General features: G+C 62.4%; 1 protein-coding gene across 1 annotated transcript; it reads left to right on the forward strand.

Moving 5' to 3' along the window:
* On the forward strand, positions 1-17,516 carry GPT (glutamic--pyruvic transaminase). Its single transcript, XM_066207711.1, has 11 exons — positions 1-257; positions 5,325-5,414; positions 5,506-5,614; positions 5,704-5,834; positions 7,134-7,377; positions 11,535-11,614; positions 11,756-11,892; positions 12,581-12,755; positions 13,757-13,912; positions 15,754-15,866; positions 17,200-17,516. Exons 1-11 carry the CDS (start codon positions 66-68, stop codon positions 17,288-17,290), a joined length of 1,518 nt encoding a protein of 505 aa, XP_066063808.1. The 5' UTR covers positions 1-65; the 3' UTR covers positions 17,291-17,516.
* Positions 17,517-17,939: the final 423 nt, after the last annotated feature.

Raw genomic sequence — 17,939 nt, forward strand, 5'->3', positions numbered from 1 at the left:
CGCGTGTGTCCCCCCCCATCCCATCCCCCAACCCCCGGCGGGGCCGGTTGTCCCCTCGGGGGACGATGCGGGCGCTGAGGGCGCTGTGGCCCCGCAGGCTCCCGGCCATGGCGGCGGCGGCGGCGGCGGCCGGCGGCGCCCGGCGGGGCCCGGTGCTGACCGCCGAGAGCATGAACCCCGCCGTGCGCCGCGTGGAGTACGCCGTGCGCGGGCCCATCGTCGTGCGGGCGCTGGAGATCGAGCAGGAGCTCAGACAGGTAAAAAAAAAAAAAAATAAAACCCCGCACAAAATCCCAATGATCCCCCGGGAAAAAAAAAAAAAATATATATATATGTATGTATATATATCCCGGGAGAACCGGGGAAATGAGCCCGGGAAACGGGACTGCCCGCCTGGACGGGGAGAGTGCGGTCCCGAACCGGGAGAGTGCGGTCCTGAACCGGGATATCCCGTCCCGAACCGGGAGAGTGCGGTCCCGACAGGGAGAGTGCGGTCCTGAACCGGGAGAGTGCGGTCCTGAACCGGGAGAGTGCGATCCCGAACCGGGACAGCCCGTTCCCGACAGGGAGAGTGCGGTCCCGAACCGGGACAGCCCGTTCCCGACAGGGAGAGTGCGGTCCCGACAGGGAGAGTGCGGTCCTGAACCGGGAGAGTGCGGTCCCGAACCGGGAGAGTGCGGTCCCGAACCGGGAGAGTGCGGTCCCGAACCGGGAGAGTGCGGTCCCGAACCGGGACAGCCCGTTCCCGACAGGGAGAGTGCGGTCCCGAACCGGGAGAGTGTGGTCCCGAACCGGGAGAGTGCGGTCCCGAACCGGGAGAGTGCGGTCCCGAACCGGGAGAGTGCGATCCCGAACCGGGATATCCCGTCCCGAACCGGGACAGGGAGTACCGGACAGGGAGAGTGCGGTCCTGAACCGGGATATCCCGTCCCGAACCGGGACAGCGTGATCCCGAACCGGGATATCCCGTCCCGAACCAGGAGAGTGCGGTCCTGAACCGGGATATCCCGTCCCGAACCGGGACAGCGTGATCCCGAACCGGGATATCCCGTCCCGAACCGGGAGAGTGCAATCCCGAACCGGGAAAACCAGTTCCGAACCGGGACAGGGAGTACCGGACAGGGATAGTGCGGTCCTGAACCGGGACAGCGTGATCCCGAACCGGGATATCCCGTCCCGAACCGGGAGAGTGCAGTCCCGAACCGGGATATCCCGTCCCGTACCGGGAGAGTGCAATCCCCAACCGGGAAAACCAGTTCCGAACCGGGACAGGGAGTACCGGACAGGGAGAGTGTGGTGCTGAACCGGGATATCCCGTCCCGAACCGGGAGGGTGCGGTCCTGAACCGGGACAGCCCGTTCCCGACAGGGAGAGTGTGATCCCGAACCGGGATATCCCGTCCCGAACCGGGAGGGTGCGGTCCTGAACCGGGAGAGTGCAATCCCGAACCGGGATATCCCATCCCGAACCGGGACAAGCAGTACCGGACCGGGAACAGCAGCCCCGGACCGGGATATCCCGACCTGGAACCGGGATATCCCGACCCAAAGCCGGGATAACCCTTCCCGGACCGAGATGTTCCCCCTGGAACCGGGATAACCTGAGCTGGAACCGGGATAGCCCATGCCAGACCGGGATATCCCGACCCAGAACCGGGATAACCCTCCTTGAACCGGGATAACTCCCCTGGAACCGGGATAACCCCCCTGGAACCGGGATAACCGTTCCCGAACCGGGATAATCTGACCCCGAGCCGGGATAACCCCCCTGGAACCGGGTTAACCCCCCTGGAACCGGGATAACCTTCCTGGAACCGGGATAACCTTCCTGGAACCGGGTTAACCCCCCTGGAACCGGGATAACCTTCCTGGAACCGGGTTAACCCCCCTGGAACCGGGATAACCGTTCCCGAACCGGGATAATCTGACCCCGAGCCGGGATAACCCCCCTGGAACCGGGTTAACCCCCCTGGAACCGGGATAACCTTCCTGGAACCGGGATAACCTTCCTGGAACCGGGATAACCTTCCTGGAACCGGGTTAACCCCTCTGGAACCGGGATAACTCCCCTGGAACCAGGACTCCCTTCCCAAACCCGGATATTTCCCCCCAAAACTGGGAGAATTCCCAAAAAATTTGGATCTCCAATCCCAAAATCGGGACCCATAAGCACCCCCAAAAATGGGAGTTTTATCCCAAAAAAAAGGGGTTTTATCCCCCCCAAAAAATGGGGTTCATCCCCTCAAAAAATGGGATTTTATCCCCAAAAAAGTGGAGTTTTATCAGCAAAAAGGGGTTTTCCCCCCCAAAAGAAGGATTTCTCTCACAAAAAAAAAAAAAAAAATTCCCAAAAGAGGGATTTTCCCCCAAAAAGGGACTTTTCCCCAAAAAAAGGGTTTTTTTTCCCCCAAAAAAAGGATTTTTTTTCTCCATAAAAAGCGATTTGTCCCCAATAAAGGGAGGAAAAAAAGGGATTTTGGGGATTCTCCCCAAACAAGGGATTTGATGCCCCAGGAAGGATTTTCCCCCTCCAAAAAGCGATTCCCCCCCAAAAAAAAAGCCATTTTCCCCCCAAAAAAGGCTTTTTTTCCCCAAAAAAGGATTTTTATCCTCAAAAAACGGATTTTTTTCCCCAAAAAAAAACCGATTTTTCCCCCAAAAAGGGATTTTTCCCCCCAAAAAAGCTATTTCCCCCCCCAATAAAAGAAGTTTGACACCCCAGGAAGCATTTTCCCCCCAAAAAAGCAAATTTTCCCTCCAAAAAAAGCAATTTTTCCCCCCAAAATTTGATTTTTACCCCCAAAAAAGATTTTTTCCCCTCAAAAAAGTGATTTTTTTTCTCCAAGAAACCTGATTTTTTCCCCCCAAAAAATCGATTTCTCCCTCCCAAAAAAGCAAAATTTCCCCCCCAAAAAGCCATTTTTTTTCCCAAAAAGCCATTTTTCCTCAAGAAAAGTCATTTTTCCCCCCAAAAAAGCCATTTTCCCAAAAAAAGCCATTTTTCCCAAAAAAAGCCATTTTCCCCAAAAAAGCCATTTTCCCCCAAAAAGCCATTTTTCCCAAAAAAGCCTTTTTTTCCCCAAAAAAAGCCATTTTTCCGAGAAAAGCGGATTTTTTCCTCCCAAAAAAGCCATTTTTCCCAAAAAAGCGATTTTCCCCCAAAAAAGCCATTTTTCCCAGAAAAGCAGAATTTTTTCCCCAAAAAAGCCATTTTTCCCCAAAAAATTCATTTTTCCCCCAAAAAAGCCATTTTTTCCAGAAAAGCGGATTTTTTTCCCTAAAAAAGCCATTTTTCCCCCCCAAAAAGCCATTTTCCCCCCAAAAAGCCATTTTTTCCCCCAAAAATCCATTTTTCCCCCCAAAAATCCATTCTTTCCCCCAAAAAAGCCATTTTTCCCCAAAAAATCGATTTTTCCCCCCCAAAAAAAGTTTTTTACCCCGAAATCCGCGGTCCAACCCCTCCCCTCCCCCAAGTCCGGGTGTCCCCGGTGTCCCCGGTGTCCCCGGTGTCCCCAGTGTCCCCGGTGTCCCCAGTGTCCCCGGTGTCCCCGGTGTCCCCGGTGTCCCCAGTGTCCCCGGTGTCCCCGGTGTCCCCAGTGTCCCCACTGTCCCCAGTGTCCCCAGTGTCCCCCGTGTCACCGGTGTCCCCGGTGTCCCCAGTGTCCCCAGTGTCCCCAGTGTCCCCGGTGTCCCCAGTGTCCCCCGTGTCCCCGGTGTCCCCGATGTCCCCAGTGTCCCCCGTGTCCCCGGTGTCCCCGGTGTCCCCAGTGTCCCCAGTGTCCCCGGTGTCCCCGATGTCCCCGGTGTCCCCAGTGTCCCCGGTGTCCCCGGTGTCCCCACTGTCCCCACTGTCCCCAGTGTCCCCGGTGTCCCCGGTGTCCCCGGTGTCCCCAGTGTCCCCGGTGTCCCTGATGTCCCCGGTGTCCCCAGTGTCCCCGGTGTCCCCGGTGTCCCCACTGTCCCCACTGTCCCCGGTGTCCCCGGTGTCCCCAGTGTCCCCGGTGTCCCCACTGTCCCCAGTGTCCCCGGTGTCCCCAGTGTCCCCAGTGTCCCCGGTGTCCCCGGTGTCCCCGGTGTCCCCAGTGTCCCCGGTGTCCCCACTGTCCCCGGTGTCCCCGGTGTCCCCGGTGTCCCCAGTGTCCCCGGTGTCCCCGGTGTCCCCACTGTCCCCACTGTCCCCAGTGTCCCCGGTGTCCCCAGTGTCCCCGGTGTCCCCGGTGTCCCCGGTGTCCCCAGTGTCCCCTCCCCCTGTCCCTGCTCCCACCTGGGGACTTTCCCACGCCCTGGGGGGACCCTTTTTTTTGAGGGGGGGGAGGGGAGGATTTGGGGACATCCCGGCGGTGACAGGAGGTGACAGAGGGCTGAGGCCGAGGTGACAGAGGCGACACTTTGGGGGCGGTGCCACCCCCCGGGGGACAGAGTCCGTCCGGTGTCGCCGCCGAGAGCGGCCAAAGTCCGGCCGGTCACCTGGGCTGGGGGTGGGGACATGGCCACCGCCCTGCCGGGCTGGCACCGTGTCCCCGAGGTCCCCGAAGTCCCCGAGGTCCCCAAGGTCCCCGAGGTCCCCGAGGTCCCCAAAGTCCCCAAGGTCCCCAAAGTCCCCAAGGTCACCAAAATCCCCGAGGTCCCTGAGGTCCCCGAGGTCCCCAAAGTCCCCAAGGTCCCCGAGGTCTCTGAGGTCTCTGAAGTCCCCGAGGTCCCCAAAGTCCCCGAGGTCCCCAAGGTCCCCGAGGTCCCTGAGGTCCCCAAAGTCCCCGAGGTCCCCAAAGTCCCCAAGGTCCCCGAGGTCTCTGGAGTCCCCAAGGTCCCCAAAGTCCCCAAGGCCACCGAGGTCCCCGAGGTCCCCGTGTGGCGGCCACTCCCAGCGCAGGGGACGCGGCGGTGCCACCCGTGTGACAGCGGGGGTGGCCCCGGGTGGGGACAGGCAGGGCGTGACCCCTGACCTGTCATTGTCCCTGTCCCTGCTGTCCCTGTCTTTGTCCCTGTCCCTTGTCCCCATCCTTGTCACCATCCCTGTCCCCCGCTGTCCCTGGCCCCATCCTTGTCTTTTGTCCCCACCCCTCCCACTGTCCCTCCTGTCCCTTCTCCCCATCCCTGTCCCCATCCCTGTCCCTGTCCCCAACCCTGTCCCTTGTCCCCGACCCTGTCCCCATCCCTATCTCCGCTGTCCCTGTCCCTGTCCTCCTCCCTGTCCCTGTCCCCATCCCTGTCCCTTGTCCCCATCCCTGTCCTGCCACCCCTGTCCCCATCCCCTATCCCCGTCCCCGCTGTCCCCGTCCCCGCTGTCCCCATGCCCACCGCTGTCCCCTCCGCTGTCGCCCCCAGGGTGTCCCCAAGCCCTTCACCGAGGTGATCAAGGCCAACATCGGTGACGCTCACGCCATGGGCCAGCAGCCCATCACCTTCCTGCGCCAGGTACGGCCCCGGCGACACCGCGAGCGGGGGGGGGGGGACACGGACACACCGCCACCCCCTGTCGCTGTCGCCGTCACTGTCCCCTCCTCAGGTGGTGGCCCTGTGCCTGTGCCCGGAGCTCATGAAGGACCCGGCGCTGCCCGACGACGCCAAGGAGCGGGCGCGGCGACTTCTGGCGGCCTGCGGCGGCCAGAGCCTGGGTGGGTGTCACCTCCCCGCCGGGGGCCACTGTCACCTCCTCGTGTGTCACCTGCCTGTCACCCGAGCTGTCCCCTCCCTCCTCCTCCAGGCTCCTACAGCGCCAGCCCCGGGATCCCGTTGGTGCGGGAGAACGTGGCGCGCTACATCGAGCGTCGCGACGGTGTCCCCGCCAGCGCCGGCGACATCTTCCTGTCCACCGGCGCCAGCGACGCCATCGTGGTACGGCGACATCATCGCGACATCCTGGGGGCCACCAACCCCCCCCTTGGGATGTCACCGAGGGGACAGCGGGCGCGCTGCCACCCCCCGGCCGTTCCCACGGCGGCGGGTGACAAAGGGACCTTTGTGCCGCTCTTGGCAGTGACGGAGGGACGGGGGGTGGTGGCGCTCGGTGGCGTGTCCTTGGTGTCCCCACGCCTCCCCCGGGGACGGTGCCAGCTCCGTGGGGGGCGGGGGGAGGTGGCACCGCGTTGTCACCGAGGCCGCGTGGGTTGCCGGGGTTGTGGTGGCGCTGCGATGTCGCCCCTCTGTCCCCGAGTTCCTGTGCCCTCGTTGTCGCCGCCGTCCTGTCCGTTGTCCCCGCTGTGCTGTCCCCTCGTTGTCACCGTGGCCAACCCAGCCGGGTCCCCGTGATGTCCCCATGCCCGTCCCGACCTGTCCCCTGATTGTCCCCGCAATGTCCCCGTGTCCATGTCCACACCGTGTCCCCCGATGTCCCCTCACTGTCCCCATGTCCACATCCACCGAGTGCCCAAGATGTCCCTGTGCCCCCATCGTCCTGTCCCCTCCCTGTCCCCGTTGACGTCCCCTCGTTGTCACCATGCCCACCCCAGCGGTGTCCCCATGATGTCCCCGTGGTGTTCCCCATCGTGTCCCCTCAACGTCCGCATTCCCGCCCAACGTTGTCCCCTCGCTGTCCCCTGGTTGTCCCCGCGATCTCCTGGTTCCCACCCCACGCTGTTCCCTCGTTGTCCCCATGTCCCCATCCTGTCCCCACGATGTCCTGACAGCCACCCCACGCTGTCCCCTCACTGTCCCGATCTTCACCCAACCTGTCCCCTCATCGTCACCACAATGTCCCAACGATGTCCTGATTCCCGCCTCAACCTGTCCCCTCGCTGTCCCCATGATCTCCTGATTCCCACCCCACGCCATCCCCTCGGTGTCCCCTCTGTCCCCTCATTGTCCCCTCACTGTCCCCTCACTGTCACCCCCCAGAACATCCTGAGGCTGCTGGTGTCGGGCTCGGGCCCGTCGCGCACGGGCGTGCTGATCCCCATCCCGCAGTCCCCGCTGTGTGTGTCCCCCGTGTGTCCCCCGTGTGTCCCCTCACTGTCCCCTCACTGTCCCCTCACTGTCCCCTCTCCCAGAACATCCTGAGGCTGCTGGTGTCGGGCTCGGGCCCGTCGCGCACGGGCGTGCTGATCCCCATCCCGCAGTCCCCGCTGTGTGTGTCCCCCGTGTGTCCCCTCTGTCCCCCGTGTGTCCCCTCACTGTCCCCTCACTGTCACCCCCCAGAACATCCTGAGGCTGCTGGTGTCGGGCTCGGGCCCGTCGCGCACGGGCGTGCTGATCCCCATCCCGCAGTACCCGCTGTACTCGGCGGCGCTGGCCGAGCTGGAGGCGGCGCAGGTGAACTATTACCTGGCCGAGGAGCGCTGCTGGGCGCTCGACGTGGCCGAGCTGCGCCGGGCGCTGGGCGAGGGCCGGCGGCGCTGCTGCCCCAGGGTGCTGTGCATCATCAACCCCGGCAACCCCACGGGTAAAAATGTGTGTGGGGTGTGTGTGTGGGGTGTGTGGTGTGTGGGGTGTGTGTGGGGTGTGTGTGGGGTGTGTGTGGGGTGTGTGTGGGGTGTGTGGGGTGTGTGAGATGCTGTGCATCATCAACCCCGGCAACCCCACGGGTAAAAATGTGTGTGTGGGGTGTGTGGGGTGTGTGTGGGGTGTGTGGGGTGTGTGTGGGGTGTGTGTGGGGTGTGTGTGGGGTGTGTGTGGGGTGTGTGTGGGGTGTGTGTGTGGGGTGTGTGGGGTGTGTGTGGGGTGTGTGTGTGGGGTGTGTGGGGTGTGTGTGGGGTGTGTGTGGGGTGTGTGGGGTGTGTGGGGTGTGTGTGGGGTGTGTGGGGTGTGTGGGGTGTGTGTGGGGTGTGTGTGGGGTGTGTGTGGGGTGTGTGTGGGGTGTGTGGGGTGCTGTGCATCATCAACCCCGGCAACCCCACGGGTAAAAATGTGTGTGGGGTGTGTGTGGGGTGTGTGTGGGGTGTGTGTGGGGTGTGTGGGGTGTGTGGGGTGTGTGGGGTGTGTGTGTGGGGTGTGTGTGTGGGGTGTGTGTGGGGTGTGTGGGGTGTGTGTGGGGTGTGTGTGTGGGGTGTGTGTGGGGTGTGTGGGGTGTGTGTGGGGTGTGTGTGTGGGGTGTGTGTGGGGTGTGTGGGGTGTGTGTGTGGGGTGTGTGTGGGGTGTGTGTGGGGTGTGTGGGGTGTGTGTGTGGGGTGTGTGTGGGGTGTGTGGGGTGTGTGTGTGGGGTGTGTGGGGTGTGTGTGTGGGGTGTGTGTGGGGTGTGTGGGGTGTGTGTGTGGGGTGTGTGGGGTGTGTGTGTGGGGTGTGTGTGGGGTGTGTGTGGGGTGTGTGTGGGGTGTGTGTGGGGTGTGTGTGTGGTGTGTGTGTGGGGTGTGTGGGGTGTGTGTGTGGGGTGTGTGTGGGGTGTGTGTGGGGTGTGTGGGGTGTGTGTGTGGGGTGTGTGGGGTGTGTGTGGGGTGTGTGTGGGGTGTGTGGGGTGTGTGTGTGGGGTGTGTGGGGTGTGTGTGGGGTGTGTGTGGGGTGTGTGTGGGGTGTGTGGGGTGTGTGTGTGGGGTGTGTGGGGTGTGTGTGGGGTGTGTGTGGGGTGTGTGTGGGGTGTGTGTGGGGTGTGTGGGGTGTGTGTGTGGGGTGTGTGTGGGGTGTGTGGGGTGTGTGTGTGGGGTGTGTGGGGTGTGTGTGTGGGGTGTGTGTGGGGTGTGTGGGGTGTGTGTGTGGGGTGTGTGTGGGGTGTGTGTGTGGGGTGTGTGTGGGGTGTGTGGGGTGTGTGGGGTGTGTGGGGTGTGTGGGGTGTGTGGGGTGTGTGGGGTGTGTGTGTGGGGTGTGTGTGGGGTGTGTGTGTGGGGTGTGTGTGGGGTGTGTGGGGTGTGTGTGTGGGGTGTGTGTGGGGTGTGTGTGGGGTGTGTGGGGTGTGTGGGGTGTGTGTGGGGTGTGTGTGGGGTGTGTGGGGTGTGTGTGGGGTGTGTGTGTGGGGTGTGTGGGGTGTGTGGGGTGTGTGTGGGGTGTGTGGGGTGTGTGGGGTGTGTGGGGTGTGTGGGGTGTGTGTGGGGTGTGTGTGGGGTGTGTGGGGTGTGTGGGGTGTGTGTGGGGTGTGTGTGGGGTGTGTGTGGGGTGTGTGGGGTGTGTGTGTGGGGTGTGTGTGGGGTGTGTGTGTGGGGTGTGTGTGGGGTGTGTGGGGTGTGTGGGGTGTGTGTGTGGGGTGTGTGTGGGGTGTGTGGGGTGTGTGTGTGGGGTGTGTGTGGGGTGTGTGTGGGGTGTGTGGGGTGTGTGGGGTGTGTGGGGTGTGTGGGGTGTGTGTGGGGTGTGTGTGGGGTGTGTGGGGTGTGTGGGGTGTGTGGGGTGTGTGTGTGGGGTGTGTGGGGTGTGTGTGGGGTGTGTGTGGGGTGTGTGGGGTGTGTGGGGTGTGTGGGGTGTGTGGGGTGTGTGTGTGGGGTGTGTGGGGTGTGTGTGTGGGGTGTGTGGGGTGTGTGGGGTGTGTGTGTGGGGTGTGTGGGGTGTGTGTGTGGGGTGTGTGGGGTGTGTGGGGTGTGTGTGTGGGGTGTGTGGGGTGTGTGGGGTGTGTGTGGGGTGTGTGTGGGGTGTGTGGGGTGCTGTGCATCATCAACCCCGGCAACCCCACGGGTAAAAATGTCTGTGGGGTGTGTGTGTGGGGTGTGTGGGGTGTGTGGGGTGTGTGTGTGGGGTGTGTGTGGGGTGTGTGGGGTGCTGTGCATCATCAACCCCGGCAACCCCACGGGTAAAAATGTCTGTGGGGTGTGTGTGTGGGGTGTGTGGGGTGTGTGGGGTGTGTGTGTGGGGTGTGTGTGGGGTGTGTGTGGGGTGTGTGTGGGGTGTGTGGGGTGTGTGTGGGGTGTGTGGGGTGTGTGGGGTGTGTGTGTGGGGTGTGTGTGGGGTGTGTGTGGGGTGTGTGTGGGGTGTGTGGGGTGTGTGTGGGGTGTGTGGGGTGTGTGGGGTGTGTGTGTGGGGTGTGTGTGGGGTGTGTGGGGTGTGTGTGTGGGGTGTGTGTGGGGTGTGTGTGTGGGGTGTGTGTGGGGTGTGTGTGGGGTGTGTGGGGTGTGTGTGTGGGGTGTGTGGGGTGTGTGTGGGGTGTGTGTGGGGTGTGTGGGGTGTGTGGGGTGTGTGGGGTGTGTGTGTGGGGTGTGTGTGGGGTGTGTGTGTGGGGTGTGTGTGGGGTGTGTGTGGGGTGTGTGGGGTGTGTGTGTGGGGTGTGTGTGTGGGGTGTGTGGGGTGTGTGTGTGGGGTGTGTGTGGGGTGTGTGTGGGGTGTGTGTGGGGTGTGTGGGGTGTGTGGGGTGTGTGTGGGGTGTGTGTGGGGTGTGTGGGGTGTGTGGGGTGTGTGGGGTGTGTGGGGTGTGTGTGTGGGGTGTGTGGGGTGTGTGTGTGGGGTGTGTGGGGTGTGTGGGGTGTGTGTGTGGGGTGTGTGGGGTGTGTGGGGTGTGTGTGGGGTGTGTGTGTGGTGTGTGTGGGGTGTGTGTGGGGTGTGTGTGGGGTGTGTGTGGGGTGTGTGTGTGGGGTGTGTGGGGTGTGTGGGGTGTGTGTGGGGTGTGTGGGGTGTGTGTGTGGGGTGTGTGTGTGGGGTGTGTGGGGTGTGTGTGTGGGGTGTGTGGGGTGTGTGGGGTGCTGTGCATCATCAACCCCGGCAACCCCACGGGTAAAAATGTGTGGGGTGTGTGGGGTGAGCTGAAATGGGATGGGATCCGTGGGGTGGGATGGGATCCGTGGGGTGGGATGGGATCTATGGGGTGGGATGGGATCCATGGGGTGGCATCCATGGGGTGGGGTCTGATCCCTGCGGGTGTCCCCATGCCCCCCCTGTGGGTGTCCACATGTCCCCTGTGGGTGTCCCCATGTTCTTGTGGTGTCCCCATGTCCCTGCTAGGGTCCCCATCTCCCCTGGGTGTCCCCATGTCCCCTGTGGGTGTCCCCATGTTGTCCTCGGTGTCCCCATGTCCTCTCTGGGTGTCCCCATGTCCCCTCGGTGTGTCCCTCTGTGGGTGTCCCCATGTCCTCTCTGGGTGTCCCCGTGTCCTCTCTGAGTGTCCCCATGTTGTCCCCCCGTGGGTGTCCCCCCGTGGGTGTCCCCATGTCTCCCCCGGTGTCCCCACGTCCTCTCTGGGTGTCCCCCCGTGGATGTCCCCACGTTGTCCCCCTGTGGGTGTCCCACCGTGGGTGTCCCCATGTTGTCCCCAGTGTCCCCACATCCTCTCTGGGTGTCCCCACGTCCTCTCTGGGTGTCCCCCGTGGGTGTCCCCACGTCGTCCCCCCGTGGGTGTCCCCACGTCCTCTCTGGGTGTCCCCCCGTGGGTGTCCCCACGTTGTCCCCCTGTGGGTGTCCCCCCGTGGGTGTCCCCACGTTGTCCCCGGTGTCCCCACGTCCTCTCTGGGTGTCCCCACGTTGTCCCCCCGTGGGTGTCCCCACGTTGTCCCCGGTGTCCCCACGTCCTCTCTGGGTGTCCCCCCGTGGGTGTCCCCATGTTGTCCCCGGTGTCCCCACGTCCTCTCTGGGTGTCCCCCCGTGGGTGTCCCCACATTGTCCCCGGTGTCCCCACGTCCTCTCTGGGTGTTCCCCCGTGGGTGTCCCCACGTTGTCCCCCCGTGGGTGTCCCCACGTCCCCCGCCGTGTCCCCAGGCCAGGTGCAGAGCCGCGAGTGCATCGAGGAGGTGATCAAGTTCGCCTACGAGGAGAAGCTTTTCCTCATGGCCGACGAGGTGGGCGGGGCCACCCCCCGGGGGTGGGCGGGTGGGGGTGTGTCCCCCCCGAAATTCCCGGGAAAAAAAAAACCACACCCCTCCCCGGAATTTCGGGGGGTGACACGGCGGGAATTGTCCCCTCCCCGCCCGCCCCTCAAGGTGTACCAGGACAACATCTACGACAAGGACTCGTCCTTCCACTCCTTCAAGAAGGTGCTGATGGAGATGGGGCCGCCCTACTCGGAGACGGTGGAGTTGGCCTCCTTCCACTCCATCTCCAAGGGCTACCACGGAGAGTGAGCGCCGCGATTGTCACCTCCTGTCCCCGCCCCGCCGCGCCCCGCGGGACGGCAATGTGGGGGAGGGATGTGGGATGGAGGTGTCACCACCCCGTGGATCTCCTGGGGTTGGGGATGGAGGTGTCACCACCCTGTGGATCTCCGGGGGTTGGGGATGGAGGTGTCACCACCCTGTGGATCTCCTGGGTCCCATCTCATGGATCCCATCCATAGATTCCCACCCATGGATCCCATCCATAGATTCCCACCCATGGATCCCATCCATAGGTTCCTACCCATGGATCTCATCCATAGATTCCCACCCATGGGATCCCACCCCTGGATCCCATCCATAGGTTCCCACCCCTGGATCCCATCCATAGGTTCCCACCCCTGGATCCCATCCCTGGATCCCATCCCTGGATCCCATCCATAGGTTCCCACCCCTGGATCCCATCCCTGGATCCCATCCCTGGATCCCATCCATAGGTTCCCATCCCTGGATCCCATCCCTGGATCCCATCCATAGGTTCCCATCCCTGGATCCCATCCCTGGATCCCATCCATAGGTTCCCATCCCTGGATCCCATCCCTGGATCCCATCCCCCTGGGGACCCCCCCCCGTCTCCCCCCCTCCGTGGCCTCCTCCCCTGGCGGATGCCGTCCCCGTTTCCCGGGCGATGGCGAGCGCCGGGAATTCCGGCAGGTGCGGCCTGCGGAGCGGCTACGTGGAGGTGGTGAACCTGCAGGCCGAGGTGAAGGCGCAGCTCTCCAAGCTGGTGTCGGTGCGGCTGTGCCCGCCCGTGCCCGGACAGGTGGTCCTGGACGCCATCGTGGACCCGCCCAAGCCCGGAGACGAATCCTACGAGCGCTTCCGGGCGGTACGGAGCACCGGGGACTGGGATCCCTGGGATTGGGATCCATGGGATGGGAGCTCCCCAGGCCCGGAGACGAATCCTATGAGCGCTTCCGGGCGGTACGGAGCACCGGGGATTGGGATCTGTGGGATTGGGATCCGTGGGATTGGGATCCATGGGATGGGATCTCCGTAGGCCCGGAGACGTCTCCTGTGAGCGCTTCTAGGCGGTACGGAGCACTGGGGACTGGGATCCGTGGGATTGGGATCCATGGGATGGGATGAAATTTGGGATTGGGATGGGGTGGGGTGTGTTTGGATGGGATCCGCGGGATGAGATGGGACTTCATGGGATGGGATTTGGGATGGGAATGAGAGGAGGATAACGGGATAATGGGATGATGGGATGGGATTTGGGACGGGATGGGTGAGATGCAAACGAGGATGGGATAACGGGATGAGACGGGATTTGGGATGGGATGGGATTTGGAGCGGGATGGGATGAGGGGTGGGATTGGGGATGGGATTTGGGATGGGATAATGGGATGATGGGATTGGAACGGGATATGGGATATGGGATGGGATTTGGGATGGGATTTGGGATGGGATTTGGGACAGGATTTGGGATGGGCTGTGGTGGTTTGATGTCAGGATGGGATTTAGGATTTGGGATGGGATGGGATTTGGGATGGGCTGTGGTGGTTTGATGTTGGGATGGGATTTGGGATGAGATGGGATTTGGGACGGAATTTGGGACAGGATTTGGGATGGACTGTGGTGGTTTGATGTCAGGATGGGATTTGGGATGGGATTTGGGATGGATTTGGGATGGGATTTGGGATGGGATTTGGGATGGGATTTGGGATGGGACGTGGTGGTTTGATGTTGGGATGAGATTTGGGATGGGATTTGGGATGGGATGTGGTGGTTTGATGTTGGGATGGGATTTGGGATGGGATTCGGGCTGGGACTGGGGCTGGGATCAGCGATTCGGGGCGGCCTGCCGGAATTCCCGGGGTCCCGCAGGAGAAGGCGGCGGTGCTGAGCTCGCTGGCGGAGAAGGCGCGGCTGACGCAGGAGATGTTTAACCGCACGCCCGGCATCCACTGCAACCCCGTGCAGGGCGCCATGTACTCCTTCCCCCGCATCGACCTCCCGCCGCGCGCCATCGCCGCCGCCCAGGTGCGCCGGGAACGCCGGGATGGGCGGGTCCGAACGGGGATGGGTGGGTCTGAACCGGGATGGGCGGGTCCACGCCGGGATGGGCGGGTCCGAACCGGGATGGGCGGGTCCACGCCGGGATGGGCGGGTCCGAACCGGGATGGGCGGGTCCACACCGGGATGGGCGGGTCCGAACCGGGATGGGCGGGTCCACGCCGGGATGGGCGGGTCCGAACCGGGATGGGCGGGTCCACGCCGGGATGGGCGGGTCCGAACCGGGATGGGCGGGTCCACACCGGGATGGGCGGGTCCAAACCGGGATGGGCGGGTCCACGCCGGGATGGGCGGGTCCAAACCGGGATGGGCGGGTCCAAACCGGGATGGGCGGGGCCACGCCGGGATGGGCGGGTCCGAACCGGGATGGGCGGGTCCACGCCGGGATGGGCGGGTCCGAACCGGGATGGGCGGGTCCACACCGGGATGGGCGGGTCCGAACCGGGATGGGCGGGTCCACGCCGGGATGGGCGGGTCCGAACCGGGATGGGCGGGTCCACGCCGGGATGGGCGGGTCCGAACCGGGATGGGCGGGTCCACACCGGGATGGGCGGGTCCAAACCGGGATGGGCGGGTCCACGCCGGGATGGGCGGGTCCAAACCGGGATGGGCGGGTCCAAACCGGGATGGGCGGGGCCACGCCGGGATGGGCGGGTCCGAACCGGGATGGGCGGGTCCGAACCGGGATGGGCGGGTCTGAACCGGGATGGGCGGGTCCACGCCGGGATGGGCGGGTCCAAACCGGGATGGGCGGGATCGAAACTGGGATGGGCGGGTCCACGCCGGGATGGGCGGGTCCAAACTGGGATGGGCGGGATCCAAACCGGGATGGGCGGGATCCAAACCGGGATGGGCGGGTCCACACCGGGATGGGCGGGTCCACACCGGGATGGGCGGGTCCGACCCGGGATGGGCGGGTCCACGCCAGGATGGGCGGGTCCGAACCGGGATGGGCGGGTCCGAACCGGGATGGGCGGGTCCGAACCGGGATGGGCGGGTCCACGCCGGGATGGGCGGGTCCGAACCGGGATGGGCGGGTCCGAACCGGGATGGGCGGGTCCACGCCGGGATGGGCGGGTCGGAACCGGGATGGGCGGGTCCGAACCGGGATGGACGGGTCCAAACCGGGATGGGCGGGATCGAAACTGGGATGGGCGGGTCCACACCGGCATGGGTGGGATCCAAACCGGGATGGGCGGGTCCACGCCAGGATGGGCGGGTCCGAACCGGGATGGGCGGGTCCAAACCGGGATGGGCGGGTCCAAACCGGGATGGGCGGGTCCACGCCGGGATGGGCGGGTCCGACCCGGGATGGGCGGGTCCGAACTGGGATGGGCGGGTCCACGCCGGGATGGGCGGGTCCAAACCGGGATGGGCGGGTCCAAACCGGGATGGGCGGGTCCAAACCGGGATGGGCGGGTCCACACCGGAATGGGCGGGTCCGAACCAGGATGGGCGGGTCGGAACCGGGATGGGCGGGTTCACGCCGGGATGGGCGGGTCCGAACTGGGATGGGCGGGTCCGAACCGGGATGGGCGGGTCCGAACTGGGATGGGCGGGTCCACACCGGGATGGGCGGGTCCACACCGGGATGGGCGGGTCCACGCCGGGATGGGCGGGTCCACGCCGGGATGGGCGGGTCCACGCCGGGATGGGCGGGTCCGAACCGGGATGGGCGGGTCCGAACCGGGATGGGCGGGTCCACGCCGGGATGGGCGGGTCCACGCCGGGATGGGCGGGTCCGAACCGGGATGGGCGGGTCCAAACTGGGCGATCTGATTCCCGTTTTTCCGACCCCGGATTCCCAGGAGAAGAAGCTGGCCCCGGACATGTTCTTCTGCATGAGGCTCCTGGAGGAGACCGGGATCTGCGTCGTCCCGGGGAGCGGCTTCGGCCAGAAGGAGGGAACCTTCCACTTCCGGTGGGATCCCGCCCCAAATTCCCGGGAATTCTTGGGAAAATCCCATCCCAAATCCTGCGTTTTTTGGGAAATCCCATCCCGAATTCCCTCTTTTTGGGATCTCCCTTCCCAAATTTTACTGGTTTTGGGAGATCCCATCCCAAATTCCGTATTTTTGGACTCTCCCTTCCCAAATTTCCTGTTCTTGGAACCCCCATCCCAAATTCCCTGCTTTTGGGATCTCCCTTCCCAGATTTCCTGTCTTTGGGATCCCCCAATCCCAAATTCTCTGGTTTTGGGAAGTCCCGTCCCAAATTCTGTGGTTTTGGGAGATCCCAAATTAAATTTTATTGGGTTTGGGATTCCCCACCCCAAATTCCCTGTTTTTGAGAGATCCCACCCCAAATTCCCTCTTTTGGGGATCTCCCATCCCAAATTTGACTGGTTTTGGGATCTCCCATCCCAAATTTGACTGGTTTTGGGATCTCCCATCCCGAATTCCCTGGTTTTGGGATCTCCCATCCCAAATTTGACTGGTTTTGGGATTCCCCGCCCCAAATTCTTTGTTTTTGGGAAATCCCATCCCAAATTCCCTGTTTTGGGATTCCCCATCCCAAATTCCCTGGTTTTTGGGATTCCCCATCCCAAACTTTACTAGTTTTGGGAAATCTCATGTCAAATTTTACTGGTTTTGGGATCCTCCATCCTAAATTCTCCGGTTTTGGGTGATCCCATCCCAAATTATACTGGTTTTGGGATTTGCACCCCAAATTCCCAAATTCCCTCATCCCAAATTCCTTCTCCCCCACACCCAGTTTTTTACACCCAACTCAACAACTTTTTTTGGGGGGAAAAAAAATGGGGAAAAAAGGGATTTTGGTGGAATTTTGGGGCAGACTTGGGAATCCTGGGGAGGAAAAAAACGGGGGAAAACGGGATTTTGGTGGAATTTTGGGGTGGATTTGGGAATCCTGGGAGAAAAAAAAGGGGAAAAAGGGATTTTGGAGCCGAGGGTGGAATTTTGGGGCAGATTTGGGAATCCTTTGAAAAAAAAGGGGAAAAAAGGGATTTTGGTGGAATTTTGGGGCGGATTTGGGAATCCTTTGAAAAAAAAAAAGGAAAAAGGGATTTTGGTGGAATTTTGGGGCGGATTTGGGAATCCTTTGAAAAAAAAGGGGAAAAAAGGGATTTTGGCGCCGGGGGTGGAATTTTGGGGCAGATTTGGGAACCCTGGGGGGGGGTAAAAAAAAAACGGGAAAAAAGGGATTTTGACCCCCCAGGGTGGGATTTTGGAACCCAAATCCCGGGATTTGGGAATCCCCAATCCCGATTTTTTTTCCCCGCCCCCCTCCAGGATGACCATCCTGCCGCCCACGGACAAGCTGAAGATCCTCCTGGAGAAGCTCAGCTCCTTCTACACCAAATTCGTCCAGGAATTCTCTTAACGAGGCGTCGATGTCACCTCGCTGTCACCTCGTTGTCACCTCCCTTGTCACCTCCCTTGTCACCTCCGTCCCCAAAATTCCCACAGGGCCCCGGGCGGTCTCCAGGTTTTCCCTGACTTCTTATTTTTCCGGGAATTCTGGGGCAGGTCCCCACCCTCCCTCCCTCCCTCCGTCCCTCCCCTCGGGGTTGTCCCCGTGTCCCCAAAATAAAGTGACAGTGACCGGCCGGGGGTTTATGGGATGGAGGGAATTTTGGGGCGTCCCTTGGGAATTTCCCCTCGGAAAAAGGGGATTTTGGACCTGGAAAAGGGGGATTTCGGTCCTGGATTTTATTCCCAAATTCCCAGATTAATCCAATCCGAGATTCCCAACCCCAATCCCGTGTTCCCCAATTTGTTTCCAGATTCCCAAATCCAAACCAGGATTCCCAAATTCACTTCCAGAGCCCCAGAATCCAATCCCGGACCCCGAATCCAGTCCCAGATTCCCAAAAATCCCAATCCCAGACTCCCAGATCCCCATCCCAGATTTCCAAATTTGCTTCCTGGGTCCCAAAATCCAATCCCAAATTCCCAAATCCAATCCCAGTTTCCCAAACCCAACCCCAAATTCCCAACAATCCCAATCCCAGCTTCCAAAATCCCAATCC

The sequence above is a fragment of the Chamaea fasciata genome, unplaced genomic scaffold, assembly GCF_029207755.1.
Source record: "Chamaea fasciata isolate MVZ Bird 193981 ecotype frontalis unplaced genomic scaffold, bChaFas1.0.hap1 SCAF_1, whole genome shotgun sequence".
Classification (NCBI taxonomy): Eukaryota; Metazoa; Chordata; class Aves; order Passeriformes; family Sylviidae; genus Chamaea; species Chamaea fasciata.

Bases quoted from the DNA above. Each gene is read 5' to 3' on its own strand.
- GPT (XM_066207711.1), top strand. From the start codon at position 66: ATGCGGGCGCTGAGGGCGCTGTGGCCCCGCAGGCTCCCGGCCATGGCG. The intron at 258-5,324 runs GTAAAAAAAAAA...TGTCGCCCCCAG, and splicing joins TCGAGCAGGAGCTCAGACAG to GGTGTCCCCAAGCCCTTCAC. The intron at 11,893-12,580 runs GTGAGCGCCGCG...GAATTCCGGCAG, and splicing joins TCCAAGGGCTACCACGGAGA to GTGCGGCCTGCGGAGCGGCT.